The sequence below is a fragment of the Tamandua tetradactyla genome, chromosome 12, assembly GCF_023851605.1.
Source record: "Tamandua tetradactyla isolate mTamTet1 chromosome 12, mTamTet1.pri, whole genome shotgun sequence".
In the NCBI taxonomy this organism is placed as follows: Eukaryota; Metazoa; Chordata; class Mammalia; order Pilosa; family Myrmecophagidae; genus Tamandua; species Tamandua tetradactyla.
In genome coordinates this window covers 63,267,407-63,295,321 of record NC_135338.1, presented here as the reverse complement: position 1 = coordinate 63,295,321, position 27,915 = coordinate 63,267,407, and the positions used below count along the sequence as shown (strand labels likewise).

At 41.2% G+C, this 27,915-nt stretch overlaps 1 protein-coding gene across 9 annotated transcripts in view; it reads right to left on the bottom strand.

Annotated features, from left to right (window-relative positions):
* The window catches only part of PPP2R5C (protein phosphatase 2 regulatory subunit B'gamma), a 211,173-nt gene that overhangs the window by 29,790 nt on the left and 153,468 nt on the right, over positions 1-27,915 (bottom strand). For all 9 annotated transcript variants that reach the window (XM_077123579.1, XM_077123573.1, XM_077123571.1 and 6 more), the window contains 3 exons: positions 6,975-7,085; positions 5,409-5,501; positions 5,192-5,322 (listed from right to left, as the gene is read on the bottom strand). In XM_077123579.1, the coding sequence (XP_076979694.1) occupies positions 5,192-5,322; positions 5,409-5,501; positions 6,975-7,085 (335 nt within the window). The remainder of the gene's footprint in view (positions 1-5,191; positions 5,323-5,408; positions 5,502-6,974; positions 7,086-27,915) is intronic.

Below are 27,915 nucleotides of genomic sequence, written 5' to 3'. Positions count from 1 at the left end.
GAATGCCTGGAGGGCAGAGAGCCCATCTTGGTCAATTGTTTCCAACGTTTTATCTTGAAAAATTTCAAAGGAGGAAAAGTTGAAGGAATTTACAGCAAACACCCAAGTTTTAGCCACTGATTATACAATTCACATTTTTCTCAACTTCTTATCACATATATAGCCAGCAATGCAGCTTATTTTTTCTACTGAATTTCAACCTACTTTGATGTTTTACTTAATTTTAGAGCCTCTAAAACTCAGCAGTCTACAAAAGGGTAGAAGTTATTTCCTCAAGCCCTCTCGGGCCACATCTTTTCCCTCTCCTTCAGGTCCCCTCTTGCCTTTTCTGCTACACTCCTTTAAGAGCACCGTTCTGGAATGTTAGTCTGTCGCAGCCCTGACTCATTTCTGCTGCTTGACACGCGGATGCTCCTCCGGTCCAAGAGCTCCCCCCCGCCCCCTCTGCCTGGGCCCGCTCCCTCCAGAGGGGGCTCCATGGAACACCTGAGGCTGGGAGAAGGAGAACGACCTCCCCCTCAGGACTGCCTCCCAGCCTCGCCCACCCGGCATCAGCCAATCTAATCAAATGCAGCCAGAGTGCAAGGTGCCCACCAGAAATGGAAGAAGCAGTGCCTGAAACAGGCACCCACCTTCTGCATGATAACTGTTGGAGACAGCTCTGAGCCAAAACTTACATAAAAGTATAGCAATGAAAAAACTGACTCTGAAATTCCATTGTCCTTGTTCTGAAATGAATGGAATATTAGTGGCTTTACGGTTCCAGGACAGGCCAAACATTCATAATATGAGATATTCCTGAAGTGTGGGCCTTAACATTTTTGTCTTCTCAAATGGCCAAAATCCCCCACGGGGCTGGTACTTCACTGGACCCTAAAGGAGGACCGTGAGCAAGCAGGGGTGGGGGTGGGGGGTGCAGAGCTAATATGGGAGGCATTTAGGCCTGTACAGGGTGCACAGTGCAAGCAGGGGACAGGAAAGCAGGCAAGGCCAAGGGAGAGGCTCCACAGGACAGCTTCGGGAAGCTGGGTTTAGCCCTGCAGGCATGAGGAATCCCTGCCACTGAGCGAGAAAAGGAGCAGGGAAGGTAATGCAACCTGTGACAAGGCTAACAGTGGCTCTGTGAAAGGCCAAGGTCCAGGGTTTCCTTGACACTCTTCCTCTGTAATGCATGTGCACTGTAGGTGTGCATTAGCTAAGGGAGTCATGCCCCCATAGCATGCGCCAACTCAGAAGTGGTTTAGTTTATGACACCACTTAATCTAAAGGCTCCTCCTTGCTTCATTATCATATTTGAAATACTTAAAACAGTGCAAACGTATAAAGTTCTAACTTTGCATACAGTGCCACCATGCAACTCCAGAGGTATGCAGCTGGTCTTCTGAAATACAGACATGCCTTGGGGCATGGCTGCCGGTACAGCGCCACCAACTTTTAACCTTAGATAATGGTGAGTTTTAGTTATGAATCTTTGTTTTCCTAACTTGATATTACCATATTCTCATTGATAAATTCTTAAATTCTAGTTATTTTAACTCGTTTTGAAGTTGGTACAAAAAAAGAAAACAAATATAGTCCTCTTTCTTCTGTTTTGAGAGGAGGGTGTGAAGTGGGAGGGAAGCTGAGGAGATCCACTGAAAGGAGACTCTTTCGGCAGAGAAGGGATTAGAATCAGGGCTCCCTACAAGTTGAGTTGGAGATGGTTTTCAGAGATGAACACCTTGATTCCTTCCTATCGCCTCTCACAAGGAGGTGGAGCCTATTTCTCCTTGATTTGTATCTAGGTTGTCCTTGTGACCTGCTCCGACCAACAAAAGGGGTGGTGCAGGGCCAAACCACTCCTTCCCTCTAGGAAGCCAGCTCTGTCCTGCAAAAGGTCCAGCTGGCCACAGAGGAAGGGAAGGGGCAGAGCTGCTCAGCTGGCCCTGAGAAGACACCACGTGGTGGCAGAAGAGCCATCTAGCAGAGTCTAGTGCAGACTGCAAAATGGTGAGAAACAATAAATCACTGTTGTTTTAAGCTACTGAGTTGTGGGGTGGTATGTTATCCAACAGAAGATAACTGAAGTACTGTTTTACCCTGTCCACCTAACCTTCAAGTTCGGCTGTTTGCAAACATAGGAATTATGAGTAAACTCAAGTGCTGATCAACCTGCATTTCTAAAAAGTTAGAGGATTTCTAAGATGAGAATGAGAAACTACAGAAATGAATGAGAACTTTATATGAACATGTTCAGCTAGGGCTGAAGCAAATATTTTTGAAATGCTTTTCCCCTTATAAGACATAGTTGTACTAGAAAGAACTAGATGAACTCTCAAGATCTTTCTCCTTATTTTCATTTCACTTGAAATAGGAGTCATTATTGAAGGCACATATTCAGACCAATTATGGAATATAAATAACATGCTTACTTTTGATTGCATATGTCAAGAAAGACAATTATAAAAGAGATTTCTGAAAAACAAGTGCTGGGTGCTTACCGAGAACTGAACTCAATTAGTTTAACAACTTTTGAATTATAATCTATTTAAAAACTCCAGTTATTAAAATTCTTTAAGGTAGGAGGCATTTTCTACTTCATTTATCGCAAGTGTTCCATAGACCTGTGATTCTGCTATCCGAACAAACTTACGTGTTAAAGGAAAAAATCACTTAGGTAGGGCTTTAATTTCAGGTTTCAAAGACTAGAAGTTAAATTGTTGTTGTTTAAATAATGTATGTCCTGTTGTAATGAGTACACCAGCCAAGTAATGATCTAGTTAAAAAGGACGCATTAACATTGTATCTACATGTTTCCACAATTTCAAAAAAGAGAGCGAGCAACTAAATGACCAATGAAATGCAATACATGATCCTGGATGGGATCTAACCAGGGGGGAGAAAAGGCTTAGGGGATTTCATTAGGACACATTAGTTCATGTGACAATACTGGAATATAGATTGTGAGCTTGATATCAATGTTAAATTGCCTGAACTTGGTAAGTGCACAGAAGGTAGTTACATTACATGAAAACCCTTGTTCTTAGAAAATGAACATGGCAGTGATCAATGTTCACACAGTGTTCAGAACTGATTGATAAATAGATTAACAGACAGGTAGATGGGCAGTTAGGACAATATGACAAATGTGGCAAATGTTAAAACTGGTAGATTGCTATCGGGGGTGGGGTGGGGAGTAAGGGTATTTTGGAGTTCTCTCTAGGGGGACTGCATTATTTTTGCAACTGTCCTGTATGCTTGAAAGTATTTCAAAATAGATAGCTTAAAAAAAAAAAAGGGTGGGGGAGCCCAATACCAAGAAATATCTATTAGGAATATAACATTTAAGGAGCTGCCATGCTCTGGTTAAAGGAAGTGTGTCAGAAGTGGGTTACCTCCAGTTCCACACTCTATCACGGAAATGGGATGTAGGAATTTAGAAAGAGTTTAAAGGAAAGGTACACACACAGCGAGAGGGCTCTCTCACAATCAGTATCATATATGAAGAGGAGTGAGAGGACTGCTGGGAAGACTTCAGGTCAGGCTGTACATTGGGCTGTAGCAGACAAGAGGAATTGGGTTGGAATTCCCAGAGAGGCTGTGGTCTCAGTGGGCTGAGGTACCTTTACTTGCTATTCTTTATGCGACTGCTGTCTGTCCATCTCAGTACCCCCTTTCTTGTTTCATGCTTGGTCATGACCACTAAGTAAGCCAGGGCCCATTAAGGCCCCATAATGCCAGGGCAGGGGTTCCCTGGGCTTCCCAGGTGGTGGCCTGCATCATCACCCCCTAAAGCGAGTGGATTCCCAGGGATGGCACTGAAGCTAGGCTGTGGGCGAGCTACCTGTGTTCTCCTTCCACCGGGGACATGAGGTACTGCTTCCATGACTGTTAGAATGTATCACTATTTTGAGTCACTGAGGTCATGAGTGCCACTGAGAGGCAAACTGTCCTGAGAAGGCAAAATCTGTGGACTGAGTAAGCTTTCCAGGACAAACAGAAAATGAGGCTGTTTTACTCATGAGCGTTTATTTGGTGCCCAGTGGGCTGGGGGTGTGGACAGCCAGCATGGTCCCTGCGTTCTTGCGGAGAGTAGACTCTAGCTGCCAAGTCAGAGAGTTTTTCTTGATGAAGTGATGTTTTGGGAGGCTTGGGAGACTGAGAGGAGGTAGGATTTCCTCCAGGAGGATGAAAGGGCAGCCGCAAAGGCCCTGGTGCAGAAAGAGCCCAGAGAGGGGGCAGAGATGCAGACCAGAAAGAGATTGAGGCTCAGGCTGTGGCCCCTGAGGGCTGTGCCAAGGAATTACACTGCTTTAGCCACAGAGAGCCAGGATGAGGACCTTGGCAGGTAAGTGCAACCCAGAGGCAGCAGCAGAAATGAAGAGATGGGGACAGATCTGAGAGGGGTTAGCACCAGAATCCTGGATGAGATGTAGAAACAGAGAGGGAGGTGGGGGAAGGGTGAAGGAGAACACTACCCTGGAATGTTATGGAATGTTCTATGACTCTGGGACTGGGGCCCTCTTCCACTGTAAATCCAGAGGATACAGCTTTCAACATTGGGTTCCTAGTCATCACCTCCAGAAGGCTCTTCAGGGAAAGAAGCCTCTGCCCAGGTATTCTAACCAGAGTCCCTTCACCTCGGTACATGTGGGGGTCTCTACATTTTCTTGGGTATTCCAAATCTCTCATGCAAGTTCACATTTCTGAGAGTGTCTGAAAATTAATTACTTCACCCCTCGCACCTTCCTTCTTTCACTGAGATGCTCACAGGTGGGAAGCAGATGGCGGGTTTGGACAGAATCACTGCCATCTCCACCTCAGAGAGGAACATGCTCAGTGCAGCTGGAGAGTTCCACAGAAAATCAAAACCACGGAAGAATGTGTGGTGAGGAGCTGGGGCAGTGAGAGGTGGCTACGGAGTGAGGCACAACAAAGTGTGGGGAAGAAAGGAGAATGGCTCTGATAGCAGGAAGCAGGGTGCAGAAGGGAGGGATGTAGGAAAGCGGAAAGGAGGGCACTGGTGTTCTCAGTACAGAGCTGTGAACTGGGGCTCAACTCGCATATGACAAGAAGGCTGCTAGGAAAGAAAAAAATATATACTGGACTTTAATTAGATGTCAAAGAAAAGAAAATGAAGGTGGGAGAGTATTAAATGTTAAAACGAACATCACCATGCAAAAAGACAAACGCCATCCACACACTGACTTACCTATAAAATATATTATTTATCTGTTTTCTGATGTAAGCTCTTAAGCCTAAGAATTTTCCATAGATTCTGTGAAGGGTAGTTTTAAGAAAATCTCTCTCTCGAGGATCTTCACTGTCAAAGAGTTCTAAAAGCTTCAAAAAGAAAAAGATACTTAGTGACTCAATGTCTTCCTTCTGGAGGTCTGGGTTTGTCAAGTTTTAGATAGTTTGTACTTTACCTGCAATACAAACTTCTGATCAATATATTTCTTCGCTATATTGGGTTGGAAATCTGGAGACTCTAAAAATCTTAAGAAAAATTCATAAACAAGCTAGAGGGAAAAAAAGAACAATGAGTCAACATGGATTTTACTAAATGGAAATTAAAATACACCATAAATTGAATTTTTATTTGCCTGCCAATATAGCCTTTTTTTAAAAAAATCACACTCTATAGAATTAATGCTAAATTATGTAGTTTATTTTAATTGTAAGAGATGACAGCAATTATTTTATTTAGCTAAGAACCACCTCAAATGGCATGTAAACAAAACGATTCTCCTGGCAGATGTCACTAATGCTTAAATTATCCTGCTTGGAGGGCACAAGGACACAGCCGCCACAAATCGTGCCATGACTGTCACCTCCGAGGCCTTGTTGTGTCCAGGCCTGGGATGAAGCCAGAGGACATCTGGGGGCACAGGCAAGAAGAATCCAAAAAAGGCAGACAATGAACCCCAACCACCTGGAACTTGCATACTCTCCTTTAAGAAGATGTGGGTTTGGATGTCATTGTGTGCCTGTCATGTTTCAAGTAGCGACACCAAGAGATGGAGAGAGAAATGAGCTATTTCCCTCTTCTCATCTGCTCCACTGACTCTTCCCTTCCCCAAGTCTTTGCCTCTTCATTCCCCTTGTCCTCCCTCCCAACCTGGCCCTTGGCTAGTGCTGGCCGTGGTGCTTCCTCACAGGCATCCTAACCAATCGATCTTCCCTTCCTCTGGCTGGCCTTACAAAGCCATTAAAAGGGCATCAGCAGCTAGAAGTAAAAACCTAAAATTGTGGAACTGTAACCCATACCAACCTCTGAAATCTATTCTACAAATAACTGTAATGTGTGTTGAAATTTATTGCTTTTTTGTAGACGTTATTTTTCACAAAAAAGAAAAAAAAGTCGATTGTGATGATAAATAATTAAAAAGAAAGAATTATAAAAATAATTCAGGGTGGGCCATGGTGGCTCAGCAGGTAGAGTTCTCATCTGCCATGCTGGAGACCTGGGTTTGGTTCCCAGTGCCTGCCCATGTAGGGAAAAAAAAAAAAAAAATCAACAAATGGTGCTATAATAACAGGATAGTCACACGGTTAAAGGATGGAATGTGACCCCCACCATACAGCATACCAAAAAAAAAGTATCAGTCAGCACGTGAGCTTTTGGGTGCATCCCGGGTACACGTTAAATCTAAGTAACAAACTCAGGGAAAAAATGTCCACATTAAGGTCTTTAAGTTGGAATTCAATGGCTATCAACAAAAGTGGTCATTTCCATTTAAAAAATGGATAATTTCCCTCTTATAAGTTGTATAAAATGTCTGAACAAAAAACCCATTATAATTTCTCTCTTCTACTCCAGTACTTTTTTGTATTTACAAGTCTGCAATGTCCAGAATCACTGAGAGCAGGGGTCTACCTGTAACCGAGTGAAGGGAGGCCCAGGGGCTAACTCAACAGCTTTATGGGAAATGCCCCCAAACACACATATTTGACGTCACCTTCGGCTCCTGGTGCACCCCACAGCTGCGTACCTGTAGGTGAGGCCAGGCTGCTTCTAACGTCGGCTCATCTTCCTCCGGGTCAAACTCTGCTCCAGTAGGATTGGAGGAAGGTGGTAATGTTCGAAACATGTTAACTGCAAACTAAAATCCATATATTCTACAGTTATAACCAGGACACTAAAAATACTGCAGAAACAAAAATAATAAAGACACACACACAAAATATTGCAGATCATTTTTATACATCTTAAGTAAGTCTAGTGGTAGCTGCTTCTCATGGTACTTTGGCTCATCCTTATTCTTAGTGTTCAGAAGCAGGGGGGGGCCCCAAACCTGCACCAGGAAACAGAACGTTTTGGACAGGTGATCACAAGTGCCTCTGTGTAACTTATAGCTGTCAAAATTTCAAAGATAACCAACTCCAATAAATGCTGATGGGTGATGACATCTGCACTCTCTCACTTGAAAGGGCAAGGGCAAGCGGACGTTCAAAGAGCTCGTAAGAAAAGGGAAAGATTACAAAGGAAGGTGCAGAATTCAAAGAACTGAAAGTGGTGAGAAAATGACAACTGCCACATGGGTGGAAAGCTTGCATGACAAGGATGCAGAACTCTTCCTGCGAATGCAATCAATAACAACATGGCAAACAACAGTAGTGAAGAGCAACTTCTGAGTGGAGGGCTAAAGGACCATTCCAACAGAAAGGACTGTATTCCAGCAAGGAGAATGCACTGCTTGAAAGCTCTGAAGGATGCCTGGAGAGATACCCAGGACCCGACACTTTAATTCAAATTGGTCTTTTTGGACTTACAAAATAAATTATTTAGGAATAAGATATTCCTCTGGAGTTTGAATAATCCTTTCAAATAGCTCCTTTTCTCTAATCTCCACCATTATATTGCCCCTTGCCACTGCCCCCATCCCAGGTTCCTTTTGTGTCCTACTTTATAAAAATCAATGTTTCTTTTTTTTTTCCCAATGGGTTTTATGACAGGTGTTTTCTACATAAATTCGATAATTCTTTGGAGCAAGTCACATTTTTTTTTTTTTATTAATTAAAAAAAGAATTAACAAAACAATTAGAAATCATTCCAATCTACATGTACAATCAGTAATTCTTAATAACATCACATAGTTGCATATTCATCATTTCTTAGTACATTTGCATCGATTTAGAAAAAGAAATAAAAAGACAACAGAATAAGAATTAAAACAATAATAGAAAGAAAAAAACAAAAAAAAAACAAAAACAAAAAACCTATACCTCACATGCAGCTTCATTCAGTGTTTTAACATAATTGCATTACAATTGGGTAGTATTGTGCTGTCCATTTCTGAGTTTTTATATCCAGTCCCGTTGTACAGTCTGTATCCCTTCATCTCCAATTATCCCTTCTCTTTTTTTTTTTTTTTTAATTAACGGAAAAAAAGAAATTAACCCAACATTTAGAGATCATACCATTCTACACATGCAATCATTAATTCTTAACATCATCACATAGATGCATGATCATCATTTCTTAGTACATTTGCATTGGTTTAGAAGAACTAGCAACATAACCGAAAAAGATATAGAATGTTAATATAGAGAAAAAAATAAAAGTAATAATAGTAAAATCAAAACAAAACAAAACAAAACAAAACAAAAACCTATAGCTCAGATGCAGCTTCATTCAGTGTTTTAACATGATTACTTTACAATTAGGTATTATTGTGCTGTCCATTTTTGAGTTTTTGTATCTAGTCCTGTTGCACAGTCTGTATCCCTTCAGCTTCAATTACCCATTGTCTTACCCTGTTTCTAACTCCTGCTGAACTCTGTTACCAATGACATATTTCAAGTTTATTCTCGAATGTCCGTTCACATCAGTGGGACCATACAGTATTTGTCCTTTAGTTTTTGGCTGGATTCACTCAGCATAATATTCTCTAGGTCCATCCATGTTATTACATGGTTCATAAGTTTATCTTGTCTTAAAGCTGCATAATATTCCATCGTATGTATATACCACAGTTTGTTTAGCCACTCTTCTGTTGATGGAGATTTTGGCTGTTTCCATCTCTTTGCAATTGTAAATAATGCTGCTATAAACATTGGTGTGCAAATGTCCGTTTGTGTCTTTGCCCTTAAGTCCTTTGAGTAGATACCTAGCAATGGTATTGCTGGGTCGTATGGCAGTTCTATATTCAGCTTTTTGAGGAACCGCCAAACTGCCTTCCACAGTGGTTGCACCCTTTGACATTCCCACCAACAGTGGATAAGTGTGCCTCTTTTTCCGCATCCTCTCCAGCACTTGTCATTTTCTGTTTTGTTGATAATGGCCATTCTGGTGGGTGTGAGATGATATCTCATTGTGGTTTTGATTTGCATTTCTCTAATGGCCAGGGACATTGAGCATCTCTTCATGTGCCTCTTGGCCATCCGTATTTCCTCTTCTGAGAGGTGTCTGTTCAAGTCTTTTTCCCATTTTGTAATTGGGTTGGCTGTCTTTTTGTTGTTGAGATGAACAATCTCTTTATAAATTCTGGATACTAGACCTTTATCTGATATATCATTTCCAAATATTGTCTCCCATTGTGAAGGCTGTCTTTCTACTTTCTTGATGAAGTTCTTTGATGCACAAAAGTGTTTAATTTTGAGGAGTTCCCATTTATTTATTTCCTTCTTCAGTGCTCTTGCTTTAGGTTTAAGGTCCATAAAACCGCCTCCAGTTGTAAGATCCATAAGATATCTCCCAACATTTTCCTCTAACTGTTTTATGGTCTTAGACCTAATGTTTAGATCTTTGATCCATTTTGAGTTAACTTTTGTATAGGGTGTGAGAGATGGGTCTTCTTTCATTCTTTTGCATATGGATATCCAGTTCTCTAGGCACCATTTATTGAAGAGACTGCTCTGTCCCAGGTGAGTTGGCTTGACTGCCTTATCAAAGATCAAATGTCCATAGATGAGAGGGTCTATATCTGAGCACTCTATTCGATTCCATTGGTCGATATATCTATCTTTATGCCAATACCATGCTGTTTTGACCACTGTGGCTTCATAATATGCCTTAAAGTCAGGCAGCGCGAGACCTCCAGCTTCGTTTTTTTTCCTCAAGATGTTTTTAGCAATTTGGGGCACCCTGCCCTTCCAGATAAATTTGCTTATTGGTTTTTCTATTTCTGAAAAATAAGTTGTTGGGATTTTGATTGGTATTGCATTGAATCTGTAAATCAATTTAGGTAGGATTGACATCTTAACTATATTTAGTCTTCCAATCCATGAACACGGTATGCCCTTCCATCTATTTAGGTCTTCTGTGATTTCTTTTAGCAGTTTTTTGTAGTTTTCTTTATATAGGTTTTTTGTCTCTTTAGTTAAATTTATTCCTAGGTATTTTATTCTTTTAGTTGCAATTGTAAATGGGATTCGTTTCTTGATTTCCCCCTCAGCTTGTTCATTACTAGTGTATAGAAATGCTACAGATTTTTGAATGTTGATCTTGTAACCTGCTACTTTGCTGTACTCATTTATTAGCTCTAGTAGTTTTGTTGTGGATTTTTCCGGGTTTTCGACGTATAGTATCATATCGTCTGCAAACAGTGATAGTTTTACTTCTTCCTTTCCAATTTTGATGCCTTGTATTTCTTTTTCCTGTCTAATTGCTCTGGCTAGAACCTCCAACACAATGTTGAATAATAGTGGTGATAGTGGACATCCTTGTCTTGTTCCTGATCTTAGGGGGAAAGTTTTCAATTTTTCCCCATTGAGGATGATATTAGCTGTGGGTTTTTCATATATTCCCTCTATCATTTTAAGGAAGTTCCCTTGTATTCCTATCTTTTGAAGTGTTTTCAACAGGAAAGGATGTTGAATCTTGTCGAATGCCTTCTCTGCATTGATTGAGATGATCATGTGATTTTTCTGCTTTGATTTGTTGATATGGTGTATTACATTAATTGATTTTCTTATGTTGAACCATCCTTGCATACCTGGGATGAATCCTACTTGGTCATGATGTATAATTCTTTTAATGTGCTGTTGGATACGATTTGCTAGAATTTTATTGAGGATTTTTGCATCTGTATTCATTAGAGAGATTGGTCTGTAGTTTTCTTATTTTGTAATATCTTTGCCTGGTTTTGGTATGAGGGTGATGTTGGCTTCATAGAATGAATTAGGTAGTTTTCCCTCCACTTCGATTTTTTTGAAGAGTTTGAAGAGAATTGGTACTAATTCTTTCTGGAACGTTTGGTAGAATTCACATGTGAAGCCATCTGGTCCTGGACTTTTCTTTTTAGGAAGCTTTTGAATGACTAATTCAATTTCTTTACTTGTGATTGGTTTGTTGAGGTCATCTATGTCTTCTTGAGTCAAAGTTGGTTGTTCATGTCTTTCCAGGAACCCGTCCATTTCCTCTAAATTGTTGTATTTATTAGCGTAAAGTTGTTCATAGTATCCTGTTATTACCTCCTTTATTTCTGTGAGGTCAGTAGTTATGTCTCCTCTTCCATTTCTGATCTTATTTATTTGCATGCTCTCTCTTCTTCTTTTTGTCAATCTTGCTAAGGGCCCATCAATCTTATTGATTTTCTCATAGAACCAACTTCTGGCCTTATTGATATTCTCTATTGTTTTCATGTTTTCAATTTCATTTATTTGTGCTCTAATCTTTGTTATTTCTTTCCTTTTGCTTGCTTTGGGGTTAGCTTGCTGTTCTTTCTCCAGTTCTTCCAAATGGATAGTTAATTCCTGAATTTTTGCCTTTTCTTCTTTTCTGATATAGGCATTTAGAGCAATAAATTTCCCTCTTAGCACTGCCTTTGCTGCGTCCCATAAGTTTTGATATGTTGTGTTTTCATTTTCATTCGCCTCGAGGTATTTGCTAATTTCCCTTGCAATTTCTTCTTTGACCCAGTCGTTGTTTAGGAGTGTGTTGTTGAGCCTCCACGTATTTGTGAATTTTCTGGCACTCTGCCTATTATTGATTTCCAACATCATTCCTTTATGGTCCGAGAAAGTGTTGTGTAAGATTTCAATCTTTTTAAATTTGTTAAGACTTGCTTTGTGACCCAGCATATGGTCTATCTTTGAGAATGATCCATGAGCACTTGAGAAAAAGGTGTATCCTGCTGTTGTGGGATGTAATGTCCTATAAATGTCTATTAAGTCTAGTTCATTTATAGTAATATTCAGATTCTCTATTTCTTTGTTGATCCTCTGTCTAGATGTTCTGTCCCTTGATGAGAGTGGTGAGTTGAAGTCTCCAACTATTATGGTATATGAGTCTATTTCCCTTTTCAATGTTTGCAGTATATTCCTCACGTATTTTGGGGCATTCTGATTCGGTGCGTAAATATTTATGATTGTTATGTCTTCTTGTTTAATTGTTCCTTTTATTAGTATATAGTGTCCTTCTTTGTCTCTTTTAACTGTTTTACATTTGAAGTCTAATTTGTTGGATATTAGTATAGCCACTCCTGCTCTTTTCTGGTTGTTATTTGCATGAAATATCTTTTCCCAACCTTTCACTTTCAACCTATGTTTATCTTTGGGTCTAAGATGTGTTTCCTGTAGACAGCATATAGAAGGATCCTGCTTTTTAATCCATTCTGCCAATCTATGTCTTTTGATTGGGGAATTCAGTCCATTGACATTTAGTGTTATTACTGTTTGGATAATATTTTCCTCTAACATTTTGCCTTTTGTATTATATATATCATATCTGATTTTCCTTCTTTCTACACTCTTTTCCATATCTCTCTCTTCTGTCTTTTTGTATCTGACTCTAGTGCTCCCTTTAGTATTTCTTGCAGAGCTGGTCTCTTGGTCACAAATTCTTTCAGTGACTTTTTGTCTGAGAATGTTTTAATTTCTCCCTCATTTTTGAAGGATAATTTTGCTGGATATAGGAGTCTTGGTTGGCAGTTTTTCTCTTTTAGTATTTTAAATATATCATCCCACTGTCTTCTAGCTTCCATGGTTTCTGCTGAGAAATCTACACAAAATCTTATTGGGTTTCCCTTGTATGTAATGGATTGTTTTTCTCTTGCTGCTTTCAAGATCTTCTCTTTCTCTTTGACCTCTGACATTCTAACTAGTAAGTGTCTTGGAGAACGCCTATTTGGGTCTAATCTCTTTGGGGTGCGCTGCACTTCTTGGATCTGTAATTTTAGGTCTTTCATAAGAGTTGGGAAATTTTCAGTGATAATTTCTTCCATTAGTTTTTCTCCTCCTTTTCCCTTCTCTTCTCCTTCTGGGACACCCACAACACGTATATTTGTGCGGTTCATATTGTCCTTGAGTTCCCTGATACCCTGTTCAAATTTTTCCATTCTTTTCCCTATAGTTTCTGTTTCTTTTTGGAATTCAGATGTTCCATCCTCCAAATCACTAATTCTATCTTCTGTCTCTTTAAATCTATCATTGTAGCTATCCATTATTTTTTCTATGTTTGCTACTTTATCCTTCACTTCCATAAGTTCTGCGATTTGTTTTTTCAGTTTTTCTATTTCTTCTTTATGTTCAGCCCATGTCCTCTTCATGTCCTCCCTCAATTTATCGATTTCATTTTTGAAGAGGTTTTCCATTTCTGTTCGTATATTCAGCATTAGTTGTCTCAGCTCTTGTGTCTCATTTGAGCTATTGGTTTGTTCCTTTGACTGAGCCATATTCTCAATCTTTTGAGCATGGACAGTTATCTTCTGCTGCTGGCGTCTGGGCATTTATTCAGATTTCTCTTGGTGTTGGACCCAGCAAGGTTGTAATATTTTTCTGTGAAATCTCTGGGTTCTGTTTTTCTTATCCTGCCCAGTAGGTGGCGCTCGTGGCACCCGTTTGTCTGCGGGTCCCACCAGTAAAAGGTGCTGTGGGACCTTAAACTTTGGAAAACTCTCGCCGTCCTGGGGGTTCGCTAGCCGAAACGGCTTGAGCCGGCCCGGGGTCCGAACGCAGGGGGGGTTGCTGGTCGCCGCAGCCAGGGAAAGAGCCCGTCCGAATTTCCTAGTCGGCCCTGGGCAACAAGCGTGGCGGGAGGGCGCCAGCGGCAGCGGCCCGCCCGAGAGAGTGCACGTTCCCCGGGAGTCACGGGTTTGGAAGGGGCCTCCCCCACCCGTCACCGTTCTCCGCGGCCTGGGGGTTTCCGATCCAATTCTCTCAGTTGGTCCGGGGGCTGCGTGTGGTGTGGGCGCCAGCCGTCTTTGTTTCAGGGGACCGCCTCTCCAATTCTCCCAGCCGGCCCGGGAAGGGGGAAGGGAGTAACTCCGGCCGCTTGCCACCCCGCCCGGTAAGGCCCGCGCGCCTCGGCGATCTCACCCGAGCTGCTTCTCTCAGCCAGCCAGCCGTTCCAGGATGGGGTACGCTGTCTTTTTTATCTCTGTTGTGGCTTTGGGCGCTTTCTGTATCGTTTCTACTCCCCTAGTAGGTGTCCTGGAGAAGAAACTAAGATCCGCGCGTCTTACTAAGCCGCCATCTTCCAGCAACATTTTTTAAAAAATTTTTTTATTCATTAAAAAAATTAACAAATAAAACATTTAGAAATCATTCCATTCTACATATATAATCAGTAATTCTTAATATCATCACATAGTTGCACATTCATCATTTCTTAGTACATCTGCATCGATTTAGAGAAAGAAATAAAAAGACAACAGAAAAAGAAATAAAATGATAATAGAGAAAAAAAAACTATACGTACCATACCCCTTACCCCTCGCTTTCATTTACCACTATTTCAAACTGAATTTATTTTAACATTTGTTTCCCCTATTATTTAGTTTTATTCCATATGTTCTACTCTTCTGTTGATATAGTTGCTAAAAGAAGCATCAGACATAAGGTTTTCACATTCACAGAGTCTCATTGTGAAAGCTATATCATTGTTCAATCATCATCAAGAAACATGGCTACTGGAACACAGCACTACATTTTCAGGCAATTCCCTCCAGCCTCTCCACTACATCTTGAACAATAAGGTGGTATCTACTTAATGCGTAAGAATAACCTCCAGGATAACCTCTCGACTCTGTTTGGAATCTCTCAGCCATTGACACTTTGTCTCATTTTACTCTTCCCCCTTTTGGTCCAGAAGGTTCTCTCATTCTCTTGATGTTAATTCTCAGCTCATTCTAGGGTTTTTCTCAGTCCTTTGATGCTGAGTCTCAGCTCATTCCAGGATCTTTGTCCCACGCTGCCAGACTCAGCAGAGAGGGGGAGGATGTGGAGCAAGTCACATTTTAATGGCCACAAGGTTATTATGAAAAGTTAGATCTCAAAATAAAGCAAAATATACATCAACAGATCAGTGGTATAAAAGTTTAGTTTGCTATAACAATGATTTACGACCTGTTTTTCTTTTGTAGTAAGTTTAAATACAATCAGATAACCTATTTAGTCTTTGAAATTACCACCTGCCAGTTACAGAACTGACTCTGGCGAGTCTTATAGAAAGTACCAACCACTCCCCAAAGCACAAAATAAAAAAAATCTGACACAAAATATAAAATCTGATCCCATGACAGCAATGAGATATTCAGGGAGAGCCTTGGGCCCACCGGCTATTTAGATAGTCTTGTAGCAACCAAGCTGGTATTCAAAGTGATGGACTCATACTTTTTCTTCTTTTCTTTCTTGTTATTGATTGAACTCCAAACCTCAGCATTGGTTTTCATAAGGAAAAATATTCACCCTGAGTCTTCCACTATAAAATTACTGAGCACCAGTTGTTTTCTCTTCACATCATTTGAGCAATCAACACAGAACACAGAAGGACTACAGGAATGGAAGGACTGAAAACAGTGGCTGGAAAACTTTTTAGTATGAATATATGAGGACTATTCTCAAGACACAGGCAGAAAGACAAATGGCTTTGGAACCTAAAATTCTGAGTATCTATTTGGTTCTCACCAGTTGTATGCTCTTGGCAAACCATCTGATTTTTTTGGATCCAGTCTCTCTTCCATGAGAGAGAGTGACGTGAACAAACACACTCACGGTCCTGAAAGCCCCCCCAATGACAGGCGATGCAGGGCCAGGGAGATGGGGTTCTCCCTTCAGCCACTAGCCACAGGGGCTCAGTAGAGACAGGAACAGGGCAGCGAGGGGTCTTCCCAGACGATGCTAAGGGAAGCCAGGCCTTGGGTTGACTTCATCTCTACTGGGCTTGCAGAGGCAGCAGAATGAACCCATCATTAGCAGCTTCGCCCAAGCTTTCCACAGCTTTATGGGGAGCATGCATCCATTATCTGAGGTTTTCTATCTCCTCCCTCAAAGCAAATGATTGTCTGGCTCCGGGAAAATCATCCAGAGAGCCTGGGGCTGACTTAAAAAGGGGCATGGGCATCTTGCTCCTTGAAGGATGCTTCCAGGCCCTAAAGCGGCACCAGACTGGAGCTGGGCTGTAGCAGGGTGCATTGTTTGGAGAGACTCTCTAGAGAAAAGAAATGGGGTCCCTAGTCCCAGAGGCACCTAGGAATGCAGGCTATGCCTGCTTCTGCTCTGGAGATTTCAGGAGGCAGGGGACTTAGTGGCACAGGCAGTAGAAGGGCAGGAAGAGAATCCCAGGCCACCTGCTCTGGGGGTCCCATGGCTGCACATGAGGGCACAGAGGACAGAGGAGGGTAGAGCTGGGGGGCCACCCAGGAGTCTGGAGTTATGGACAGAGGGAAAGGCTGCCCTCTGTGAGAGGCTCTTCAGTGACAGAAAGGGCCAGTGTGAAACTGAACCCTGTCCCAAACCCACAGACACAACCTATGTGAAGGAACTGCCATGTCACTAGAGGCCACAGGCTCTCCACCTCTGCCCTCAGGTCCACTCAAAGCCAGGCCAGACCTCCTGTACCAGTCTGAATCTGTTGTGTACCCCAGAAAAACCATGTCCTTTAATCCTCATTCAATATTGCTGGGTGGTATCTTATTTATTGTTTTCATGGAGATGTGACCCACATAATTGTGGATGGTAACTTTTTTTAAATAATCTTTTTTTAACATAACATATAAACATGAACATATAGTAAATATGATCATTTCTTTCTTGGTATATAATCAATAACTCACAATATCATCACATAGTTGTATATTCATTACCATGATCATTTCTTAGAACATTTGCATCAATTCAGAAAAAGAAATAAAAAGAAAAAAGAAAAAACCTCATACATACCATACCCCATACCCCTCTCTCATTGATTGCTAGTATTTCCATCTACTCAATATATTTTAGCCTTTGTTCCCCTATTTTTTTCTATACCCCTTATCACTCCCTTTAACTGATCACTAGCATTTCAATCTACTAAATTTATTTTAACATTTGTTCCCCCTATTATTTATTTTTAATCCATATGTTTTACTCATCTGTCCATATCGTAGATAAAAGGAGCATCAGACACAAGGTTTTCACAATCACACTGTCACATTGCAAAAGCTATGTCGTTATATACCCATTTTCAAGAAAGACGGATACTGGAACACAGCTCTACATTTTCAGGCACTTCCCTCCAGCCTCTACAATATACCTTAACTAAAAATCTATATAATATTGTGATATATAGATAGTAATATAAAAATAGTGATATCTATGTAATACATAAAAATAACCTCCAGGATAACCTCTTGACTGAAATCTACCAGCCATTGACACTTTATCTTGTCTCAATTCTCTCTTTCCCCTTTTGGTCTAGAAGTTTTTCTCATTTCCTTGATGCTGAGTCCAAGCTCACTCTACGATTTCTGTCCCACATTGCCAGGAAGGTTTACACCCCTCGGAGTCATGCCCCATGTGGAGGGGGAGGGCAGTGCGTTTGCTTGCTGTGTTGGCTGAGAGAGAGGCCACATCTGAGCAACAAAAGAGGTTCTCTGGGGGTAACTCTTAGGCCTAATTTTAAGTAGGCTTAGCCTATCCTTTGAGGGGATGAGTTTCATATGAACAAACCCCAAGACTGAGGACAAACCTATTACTCTGCTCGTCTCCCCTGCTTGTGAGAATATCAGGAATTCTCCACATGGGGAAGCTGAATTTTTCCCCTTACTCGCTATTCCCCTAAGAGGACTTTGCAAATACTTCTTTATTCACTGTTTAAATCACTCTGGGATTTATTAGGGCATCACTCTGGACAAACCTACAAAACCTCATGCCCTACTCAAGGTTCCATGTACTTACAGTGTTCAATTAAACTGTTCACATAAGTTGTATTAGGAAATTTACTAGTCAAATTATAAATTTTGTACCAAGTAAACATTTTTTGCTTTAGTCTTATGTATAAGTTCAAGTTTTAAAATATGAATTACCATCTATTTTCAACACCCTGCAATACTCACATTCCTTTGCTCTTCCTCATGCAAAAACATTTTTTAATTTGTACATTTAGTCACTATCATTGTACACTTTAGCCATTCTTAGTTTATACCATCTCAGTCTTTATTGTCTATCTTTCCTTCTGATTTCATTTGTGCCCCCAACCTTCCTCCATCATTCTCACATTTAGTTTCATTCAGTGTACTAACATTACTATACTACAGTTAGGTAGTATTGTGCTATCTATTTCTGAATTTTTACAATCAGTCCTGTTGCACAATCTGTATTCTGTCGGCTCCAATTACCCAATATCTACTCTATTTCTATCCCTTGATGATCTCTGTTCTTAGCTGAAATTCTCCAAGGTCATTCACTAATGTTGGTTCATATCAGTGAGACTATACAGTATTTGCCCTTTTGTTTCTGGCTAATCTTACTGAGCATAATGTCCTCAAGGTCCATCCACGTTGTTACATACTTCATAACTTTATTCTGTCTTACAGCTGCATAATATTCCAATGGATGGTAAATTTTGATTAGATGGTTTCCATGGAGATGTGTCTTCACCCATTCAAGGTGGGGTTGCTTGCTGGAGCCCTTTAAGAGGGAACCATTTTGGAAAAAGCTTGACAGCCACAAGAACCCCCATAATAAACACAGCCGCGCAGCCAGAGACCTTTGGAGATGAAGAAGGAAAACACTCCTGGGGGAGCTTTATGAAACAAGAAACTAGGAGAGAAAGGTAATAGACATGTGCCCTTTTAGTTGAGAGAAGAACCCCAAACTTCATCAGCCTTTCTTGAGTGATGGCAACCTCTCGTTGGTGCCTTAATTTGGACATTTCACGGCCTTAGAACTGTAAACTTGTAACTTAATAAATTCCCCTTTTTAAAAGCCTTTATGTTTCTGGTATATCGTATTCCGGAAGCTTACTAACTTTAACACCTCCTCACCCCTCCACTTCCAGGTGCTGGGGAGAGTTAGGAGACTACGCCCCTCTGCTTTCACTTCAGGCCCCTCAATGACTAAGCTGCTGGGGAAGGAATCTGGGAGCGAAGTTTTAAATCAGATTGAATTTCTGGAGTCAGACATGAAAAAAGAGTTAAGCAATCTGCCCAAGCTGTATTAGGGACAAGAAGAGATGATTCAAAAGATTAGTTAAAGGTATTTATTGAAAAGAATAAAACATGCACTGGTTAACTGAGATTCTTTAAAACCCTGGTTGCATCCTATGAGTATTAAGGCTTATGGCCCTGGTTTCAGGCGGAAGCTACACTGTTCAGTGTCCAGCCAGTCCAGGCTGCACCCACTGTGAACACCCACATGCCTGAAGCCCCGATGTCAAGTTAGGTGTCTGCAGGGGGATTCAGCCCCACCTGCCCCCAGTACAAAGACCCTCTTCTCATGACCCCACCTGATGGGCATCCTAGGCCAGGAAGTTTCATTATTGCTCAGTTATAGCTGATTAACAAATTATTTCTGACATGCAACAAAAAAACTCCCACAATGATTTTTGCCCACCTGTCCTTTCCCACATTATGCTGCTTTAGCGCTCATCTCTAGAAAAGCTTAATTATCCAAAAAACAAATACTTGGTAAAAAACAGAGAAGGCAAACAGGATGCCACCTCAAATTACTCTTGGGTCTCTAATCTAGCAACATGTTCTAGCACAAATGCTTCAGGGTTGAAATATGTTGAGAGCAACTGGTATACAGAAAAAAAGGTACACTTGTAAGAGTACGGGGAGGTATCTGTGCTCTCTGCAAATGCATAGAACTTGGGCTCAAGATACCACTACAGATGATCTGTTAGCATCAGGTCACAGAAACCTAAGGGAGTTTCGTTCTTACTGTAGATCTAAAAGTCTTAGGTAATCTTGCAGCTGGAACATATTGAGTCAGACTCAATATGTTCCACATCTCTGTGCAATCTCACTAAGGGATGGGCACAGAGATGTGGCTATGCCTCTCCATGAGAGAAAGGCAGCACGATGTGAGGGTGGGAGCCCCCTCAGACTCTCTGGAGCTTCCAGAAACAGGACCAAGGATGAACAAAACCAGGGGAGCCTCAATGATCTCTGGCTGGAAGGCAGTAAAGCCTTCTTTGTGCTGGGCTGATATGAGGATCGTCCAGTGTTTCCAAGTATTTGTAACTATCTCTCTTGCCTCCTGGGGACAACAGCAGCATTAAGTATGCACACACATGTGTGATTCACAAAGCCTCCATCTCTGCCTCAGACCGACTCTGGGAAAACATGAAGATGCACTGGTATTTCCAGCTTCCTCAACACTTCTGCTCTTCATATTAAACCAGCCCTGTAGACGCTCTTCTCGAAATCACTGAATTTATCAAATTAGAAAGATGTACACCAAAACAGCTTGAGAAGCAACTTGATGGAAAATTCTTACAATTAGGTAATATCAAGTGGCCTTTCTCTACCTGCAATATTCAATACTGATGGGAGAAGTAATGAAATATTCATGCTGTGACACAGCTGCAGCACAGTAGAACGAACATACAAAAATTTTTAAGATATGAAGAGACACACTCCAAAAATGAACACAGAACACCTAATTTCAGAGGTGCAAAGAGAAGGGTTTGATTACTCATGGTTCTCCTTTCAAAATTCTTCTGGTTTATCCTACCAGATTATTTATTCTCTCATGTGAACATGATTTACAACTGGTGAGTTCACCAAAGGTCAAATTACAGGGACTGCATATGTAATTACATGTTCCCAATGTAATAGAAACATTAGCTTCTGAGAGTCTATTGCTAAAAGATAAATTTCAGGGATAGTAACATTTATTTTTCTTTTCTTAACGCAAAATTGTTATTTGTTTGCAAATGATAGCATGATCCACCTAAAAAAACAATCAGAGAAACCATCACAGTTGGGCCACCAGATATAATATGCCCCCCACATACAAAAACTAACTTTTCTACCACCAAGAAACTGGAAAATATAATAGACAGGAAGACCCCATATACACAGAGACAAAAACAAACCAGTGCTTAGGAACTAACAGCCAGCACACAAGCCTTTGGGGAAAAGCATAAGGAGTGAAAGGTTGAATCCTCAAAGAAATGGAGGAATCTTTGCCTTCTGCTTTCCTGTGTAGGATGACACCCTTTCACAAAGATGGAACTTCCCCACAAATAATCTATAAATTTACTTTGAGCTTACACATAATTCTAATTGGGTTTCTGATGAATTCACAGAAATTAAAATTTATGTGGAATAATAAAAGTCCTAGTAGCAATATTCAAGGAAAAACTGCTCCTTTCCTCATATGTAAAGTTAGTTTGGGTCTGCTTTTTTGGTCCAAGAATTGAGCTGTCATCATGGAAAACATGTAAGTATCAAGCTAAGCTTAGCTTTTACACAAGTTTGATGCAGGCAAGGCAAGGGGAGGGCCCCTGACACAAGCCTAGAACTGCGCCAAATCCTTAATGGCCAGCGCCATTAAAATGTAAAGCATAATCAAAGGGGTAAGTTCAAATTAGTTGGACTATCAGATAGGCTGTAACCTCTGGAGTATGGCAAGCATCGGAGAAACGGGGGAGGGGGCTGTGAGCTAGCTGTAGGTATAACCTTTGTGGCATTCTATTGTTTGGTGCACCAGCTGCCATTATGTGTACAGCTAGGTGCCCGCTCCTGCAAAACTGTGAATAAATTCTTATCTTCTTCACAATCGGATGAGCGTTTGTTCTCCTTCAGGTATGACGTTCTTTCTAACAAATGTAAGCGCCACATTCCATCTGCCATTCCGATGTAGTGCCTGGGAAAAGTATACACCAGCTACCCTGTAATGGCAACACCAGGTAACTACCTGAAAATGATGTACACTTTAACCCTTAAATTCTCAGCTGGAATATAATTTTGTCAGGGAAGCCTTCCATGATGCCCTAGTCTAGCAAGCTGTGCAATTTCTTTATCTCAAACCTAAGTGGCTGGCCAGGTAGCTCTGTGTTTAGTGTTCTCTTCTCCCTGCCTCTGAGAATTGGCTCAGAGGGAGCGCGCTCAAATAGGTATGGGGCAGAGCAGTGACTTCCTTTGCACTGTGGGGTTTGGAGCCATACGAACCCCAGAAAAGTATGTTCTTAAATGTAATCCTTTCCTGTGGGTGTGAACCATTGTAAGTAGGACCTTTTGATGAGGCTACTTCAGTTAAGCTGTGGCCCACTTCAATCTGGACGGGTCTTCATCCTATTACTGGAATCCTTTATAAGAAAATGAAATTCAGATAAAGAGAGAGAAAGCAAAGAAAACAAGAAGCTGAAATCAAGGAAACCAAGAATATAAGGGAGAGACCAGCAGATGCTGCCATGGGCCTTCCCAGGTGACAAGCTAAGGGCCAAAGATAGCTGGCAGCCAGCCCCAGAATGCCAGTTTTTGGGGAGAAAGCATCACCTTCATGACCCCTTAATTTTGACTTTCTTTTAGTCTCAAAACCCTGAGCCAGTGAATTTCCATTGCTTAAGCTAAACCATTGATTGCATTGACATTTGCTTGAGCAGCTCAGGGAACTAAAACACTAAACTAAATCACCATTTTCTCTAAAGTCCAGAGCTGTTTGCAAAAAATACTATTTGACCTCCAAACACTCACCAGAAAGTGATATTTAAGAAAAGAACTACATGTACAAGCAAGTTAAATTCTTATTTCGGGATAGCTTGTTATTTTATAACCACTCATATATGCTAATTAAATTTAAATAACAGTTAAGGAACTTATGGGGAGAAAACCTATAATCTTTGTAGAATACCTAATTCAGGAAATTCAAACCTAAGTGGCTGGCCAGGTAGCTCTGTGTTTAGTGTTCTCTTCTCCCTGCCTCTGAGAATTGGCTCAGAGGGAGCGTGCTCAAATAGGTATGGGGCAGAGCAGTGACTTCCTTTGCACTGTGGGGTTTGGAGCCATATGAACCCCAGAAAAGTATGTTCATTCATTATTTTTCAAATAATGAATATTTCAATTTTATGACTATTTTACAACCAAATGTACAATACCATCTCACTTCATGTAAGTATGCCAGGTATTTACATGCATATTTAAGAATAGAGAATTTAAATGGTCCAAGATGGCAGCTTAGTGAGGTGTGGGATTTAATTCACCCTCCAGAGCAGCTAGTAAATAGCCAGGAACAGTATAGAACAAATACTGGGGCCACACCAGTGACCAGACACACAGTATACACCAGTCTGGACAAGATGGACATGCTGCGAGCCCACCCAGAAGTGTGAGTACCCCAAGCCATGGAGGCCAGCACATCCTCCCCCACAGGCTGGTTCCCAGAGGAGAAGGAAAGAGACTTTACTAATAGAAAGGGGCTGAGCTTAATCTAGCTCCAACTGTGGAATTAATTAACAAAGTTGGACTACTAAAAACAGATCCCCAGCTCAGCTGAACTTTGAGTAAAAGCTGCGGTTGCTGGTTTTTGTTCTGGCACAGAGAGGTTAGGGCTGATGGGGAAAAGATAAACAAACCAACAAACAAAAAAAAAGTTTTTTGGGGATCAGAGAGTACAAAATACTTGAAAAGGTCTGGGCCCTGAAGGAAAGGAGGGGGCACATAGGACCTGGAGATACAAAGAGTAACATACCAACTTAAGCTCTTGATTTGCAAACCTGAGGAACAGGGGCCCTGCTCTGAAAAGGATTTTTTTTCTTTTCTTTTTTGTGGCTGTGTTTCTACAACTTGACTGCTCTTTGCATACAACTGCAAGGCTTCTCAGGTTCCAAATGCACCGGGAAATGGCAGAATTAAGCTTGTCTGAGGGGCAAAGAGGTTGGTCAAGTGAAAAGAAGTAATTCCCTAGAGGCTGTGCCTTCCCCAGGAGGTGGGGCGGGGCGCCCAGCTCAAGTAGAATCCCTCCCTCAAAGAATTCAGACCCCAAGTTCTGGAAAACTGAAGCAATTAAAGTCAGACTACAACCTCTCCTCTGTCTCAACCATGCCCCCAGTAGGGAGAGTCTGCTGAAGTTAAAGGTACTGTGTCACTTTATGCTGGTGGGACACAAAGGCAGACAAGGGCCACATACTGGGCAGGAGAGGAAATACACAGAGTCTAGAGGCTTCATGGTAAAGTCTTTAAATCTGCAGAGTCTCATCCTCAGGGGAAAATGAGGCAGGTAACTCTTTCCTACTGAGAGGAGGCCAGTCTAGTTTGGGAAAATCTGACTGGGGTCTATAATACCTAAGTAGACCATCCTAAAGTAAAAAAAAAAGGCATCATACAGGCAGGGCAAGAAACAAGAAAACAAGAACTGAAAAATTCTGATCTGATAAACAAAACCTAAGCCAGAGGTCTAGAACAAGCTGAACTGAATGTCAAAGAACAGACAGACAACAAAGTCATTCAGCAAGAAAATCCTAGGTAAAAAAGTGAAAATCTCTAGAATAAACTAATTAAGGTAATTAAATGTCTAGACGCCAGGAAAAAATAACGAATCACACTAGGAAAATTGATGATATGGCCCAGTCAAAGGAACAAAAAACAATTCCAATGAGATACAGGAGTTGAAACAATGCAGCATTTTCGAACAGACATGGAAAACCTCATCAAAAATCAAATCAATTAACTGAGAGAGGATATAAGGAAGGGAAGGGATGAACAAAAAGAAGAAATCGAAAGTCTGAAAAAACAAATCACAGAACTTATGGGAATGAAAGGCACGTAGAAGAGATGAAAAAAACAATGGAAACCTACAATGTTACATTTCAAGAGGCAGAAGATAGGATTAGTGAACTGGAGGACAGGACATCTGAAATCTGACAAGCAAAAGAAAATACAGGGAAAAGAGTGGAAAAAATATGAGCAGGGACTCAGGGAATTGAATGACAAAATGAAGAACATGAATAAATATGTTGTGGGTGTCCCAAAAGGAGAAGAGAAGGAAAAAGGAGGAGAAAAACTAATGGAGGAACTTATCACTGAAAACTTCCCAATTCTTATGAAAGACTTAAAATTACAGATCCAAGAAGTTCAGCATACCCCAAATATAATAGATCCAAATAGATGTACTCCACGACATTTATTAATTAGAATGTCAGATGTCAATGAGAAAGAGAAAATTTTGAAAGCAGCAAGAGAAAAGCAACCCATGACATACAAGTGAAACCCAATAAGACTATGTGTAGATTTCCCAGCAGAAACCATGGAGTTGAGAAGACAGTGGGATGATATATTTAAGATACTAAAAGAGAAAAACTGCCAACCAATAATTCTATATCCAGCAAAACTGTCCTTCAAAAATGAGGGGGAAATTAAAACATTTTCAGACAAAAATCACAGAGAATTTGTGACCAAAAGACTGGCTCTGCAAGAAATACTAAAGGGAGCATGTCATGGTTAGGGACAGGTGTCAACTTGGCCAAGTTGTAGTACCTGTTCATCTGATTGGGCAAGCGCTGGCCTGTCTGTTCCAATGAGGACATTTCATAGGATTAGGTCATGATCACGTCAGCTACATCCACAGCTGATTCCATTTGTAATCAGCCAAAGGGGAGTGTCTTCTGCAATTAGTGATGCTAAATCCAATCATGGGAAGCCTTTTAAGGAGGACTCAAAGGAGACAGGTTGCATTCCTGCTTTGGCTGGTGAGCCTCTCCTGTGGAGTTCGTCCAGGCCATCCATTGGAGTCATCGGCTTCGCAGCCTGCCCTGTGGATTTTGGACTCTGCATTCCTACGGTCACGTGAGACACTTTCATAAATTTTATATTTGCAAGTGTTCCCTGTTGGTTCTGTTTCTCTAGAGAACCCTAACTAATACATCTTGGTACCGGGAGTGGTTCTTAAGGAACAGAATCTTAAAAATGGGTTTTTATGAATGGTTTTCTACTCTGACTGGGCTCAGAGACACTAAGGACTCTGATTCCCGTAATCAGAATGACACTCCCAATCCATGGACTGAGTTGGCAAAGGAGATAGTCAAAATATCATCATTCGATTCTCCTAATGCTTCGCTTGTACGAAGCCAGACTCTGGGGGATAATGTTTTTGACACCTTTACAGAGTTTTGTAGGAATAAGAGTTATAGAGATGTTGGTTGGTTGTTGTTAGATACGCTGTCTACATTAAAGGATGAAAGGGATGGGCTTAAGGCTTCAAACAAGAAGCTTATTGCCGTCTGAAAGATGTAGAGGTTTCTATGAGTATCCTGAAGGAACATTTTATTTCCTGTAGCCGTAGACTTGAGACCTCTGAAAATCAGACTCAGAATCTTATTGTTAGAGTAGCAACTTTACAATGTAAACTGAAATCTCAGTCTTGCATGGTGTCTGCCGTTAAAGTGAGGGCATTGATTGGAAAGGAGTGGGACCCTGAAAAATGGGATGGTGACATATGGATTGATAATGATGTTGGGGGTGAGGTTGAAACCCTAGACCATGCTGAGCCTTCTTTAGATAACCATGTAATAGTCTGCCCTGAGGACATAGCCGCCCCACCTCCAGCCTGCCTTGAGGAATTGGCCACCCAACCTCCTCCTGAAGGGATTAGCCCTAGAGTTATTAATCCCGTTTCACCAGATGAAACTGCAAATGAAAGCCCTGAAGCAAATGGCTTGGAAGATATTTCTAATTCTTTTCATGACCCACCCCCACCACCCCTCATTTCTTCTAGACCTATAACTAGACTAAAGTCCCAACAGGCCCCTAAAGGTGAGGTACAAAGTATCACACATGAGGAGGTACGTTATACTCCAAAAGAACTGTGTGAGTTTTCCAATTTATATAGACAGAAATCAGGGGAATATGTGTGGCAATGGATTTTAAGAGTGTGGGATAATGGTGGGAGGAATATAAGGCTGGATCAGGCTGAATTTATTGATATGGGCCCACTAAGCAGAGATTCTGCATTCAATGTTATAGCTAGAGCAGTTAGAAAAGGTGTTAACAGCTTGTTTGGGTGGTTGGTTGAAACATGGATCAAAAGGTGGCCAACATTACCTGAGGTTGAAATGCCAGAACTGCCCTGGTATAATGTAGATGAGGGGATCCAGAGGCTTAGAGAGATTGGGATGTTAGAGTGGATTTATCATGCAAAGCCTGCTCTTACACCCCAGGAATGTCCAGAGGATGCACCTTTTACCAGAATAGTGAGAAATAAATTTGTGAGACTAGCACCATCATCCCTCAAGAGCTCTGTGGTTACACTTCTCTGTAGGTCAGATATTACTGTAGGAACTGCTGTCACTGAGCTGGAATCCTTAAACACAATGGGGATGACAGGATCCCGAGTTGGCAGAAGCCAGGTGGCAGCACTTAATGACCAAAGACGGGTAGACGTGGGTATTATAATAGACAACAAACTCAAAGGAGGCATCAAAATTATATGACACGCAGAGATTTGTGGCATTGGCTAGTAAATCATGGGGTGCCTAGAAATACAATAGAAGGGCAGCCTACTAAATTCTTGTTGGAGCTGTATAAACAAAAGAGTTCTAAGTCAAGGGAACAGAAGTCTAACCTGAATTACAAAAACACAGAGTCACGGCCCCTTAACCAATTTCCAGACTTGAAACAGTTTACAGACCCTGAGCCCCTTGAATGAAGGGGAGGCCAGGTCCCTATGGGGAAGAAACCTGTTACACTGCCACAAATTTATACTGTTAACCTTCCTCTAAGTCTTCCCCAAGGAGACCGACGGCCTTTTACCAGGGTAACTGCGCATTGGGGAAAAGGAAATGATCAG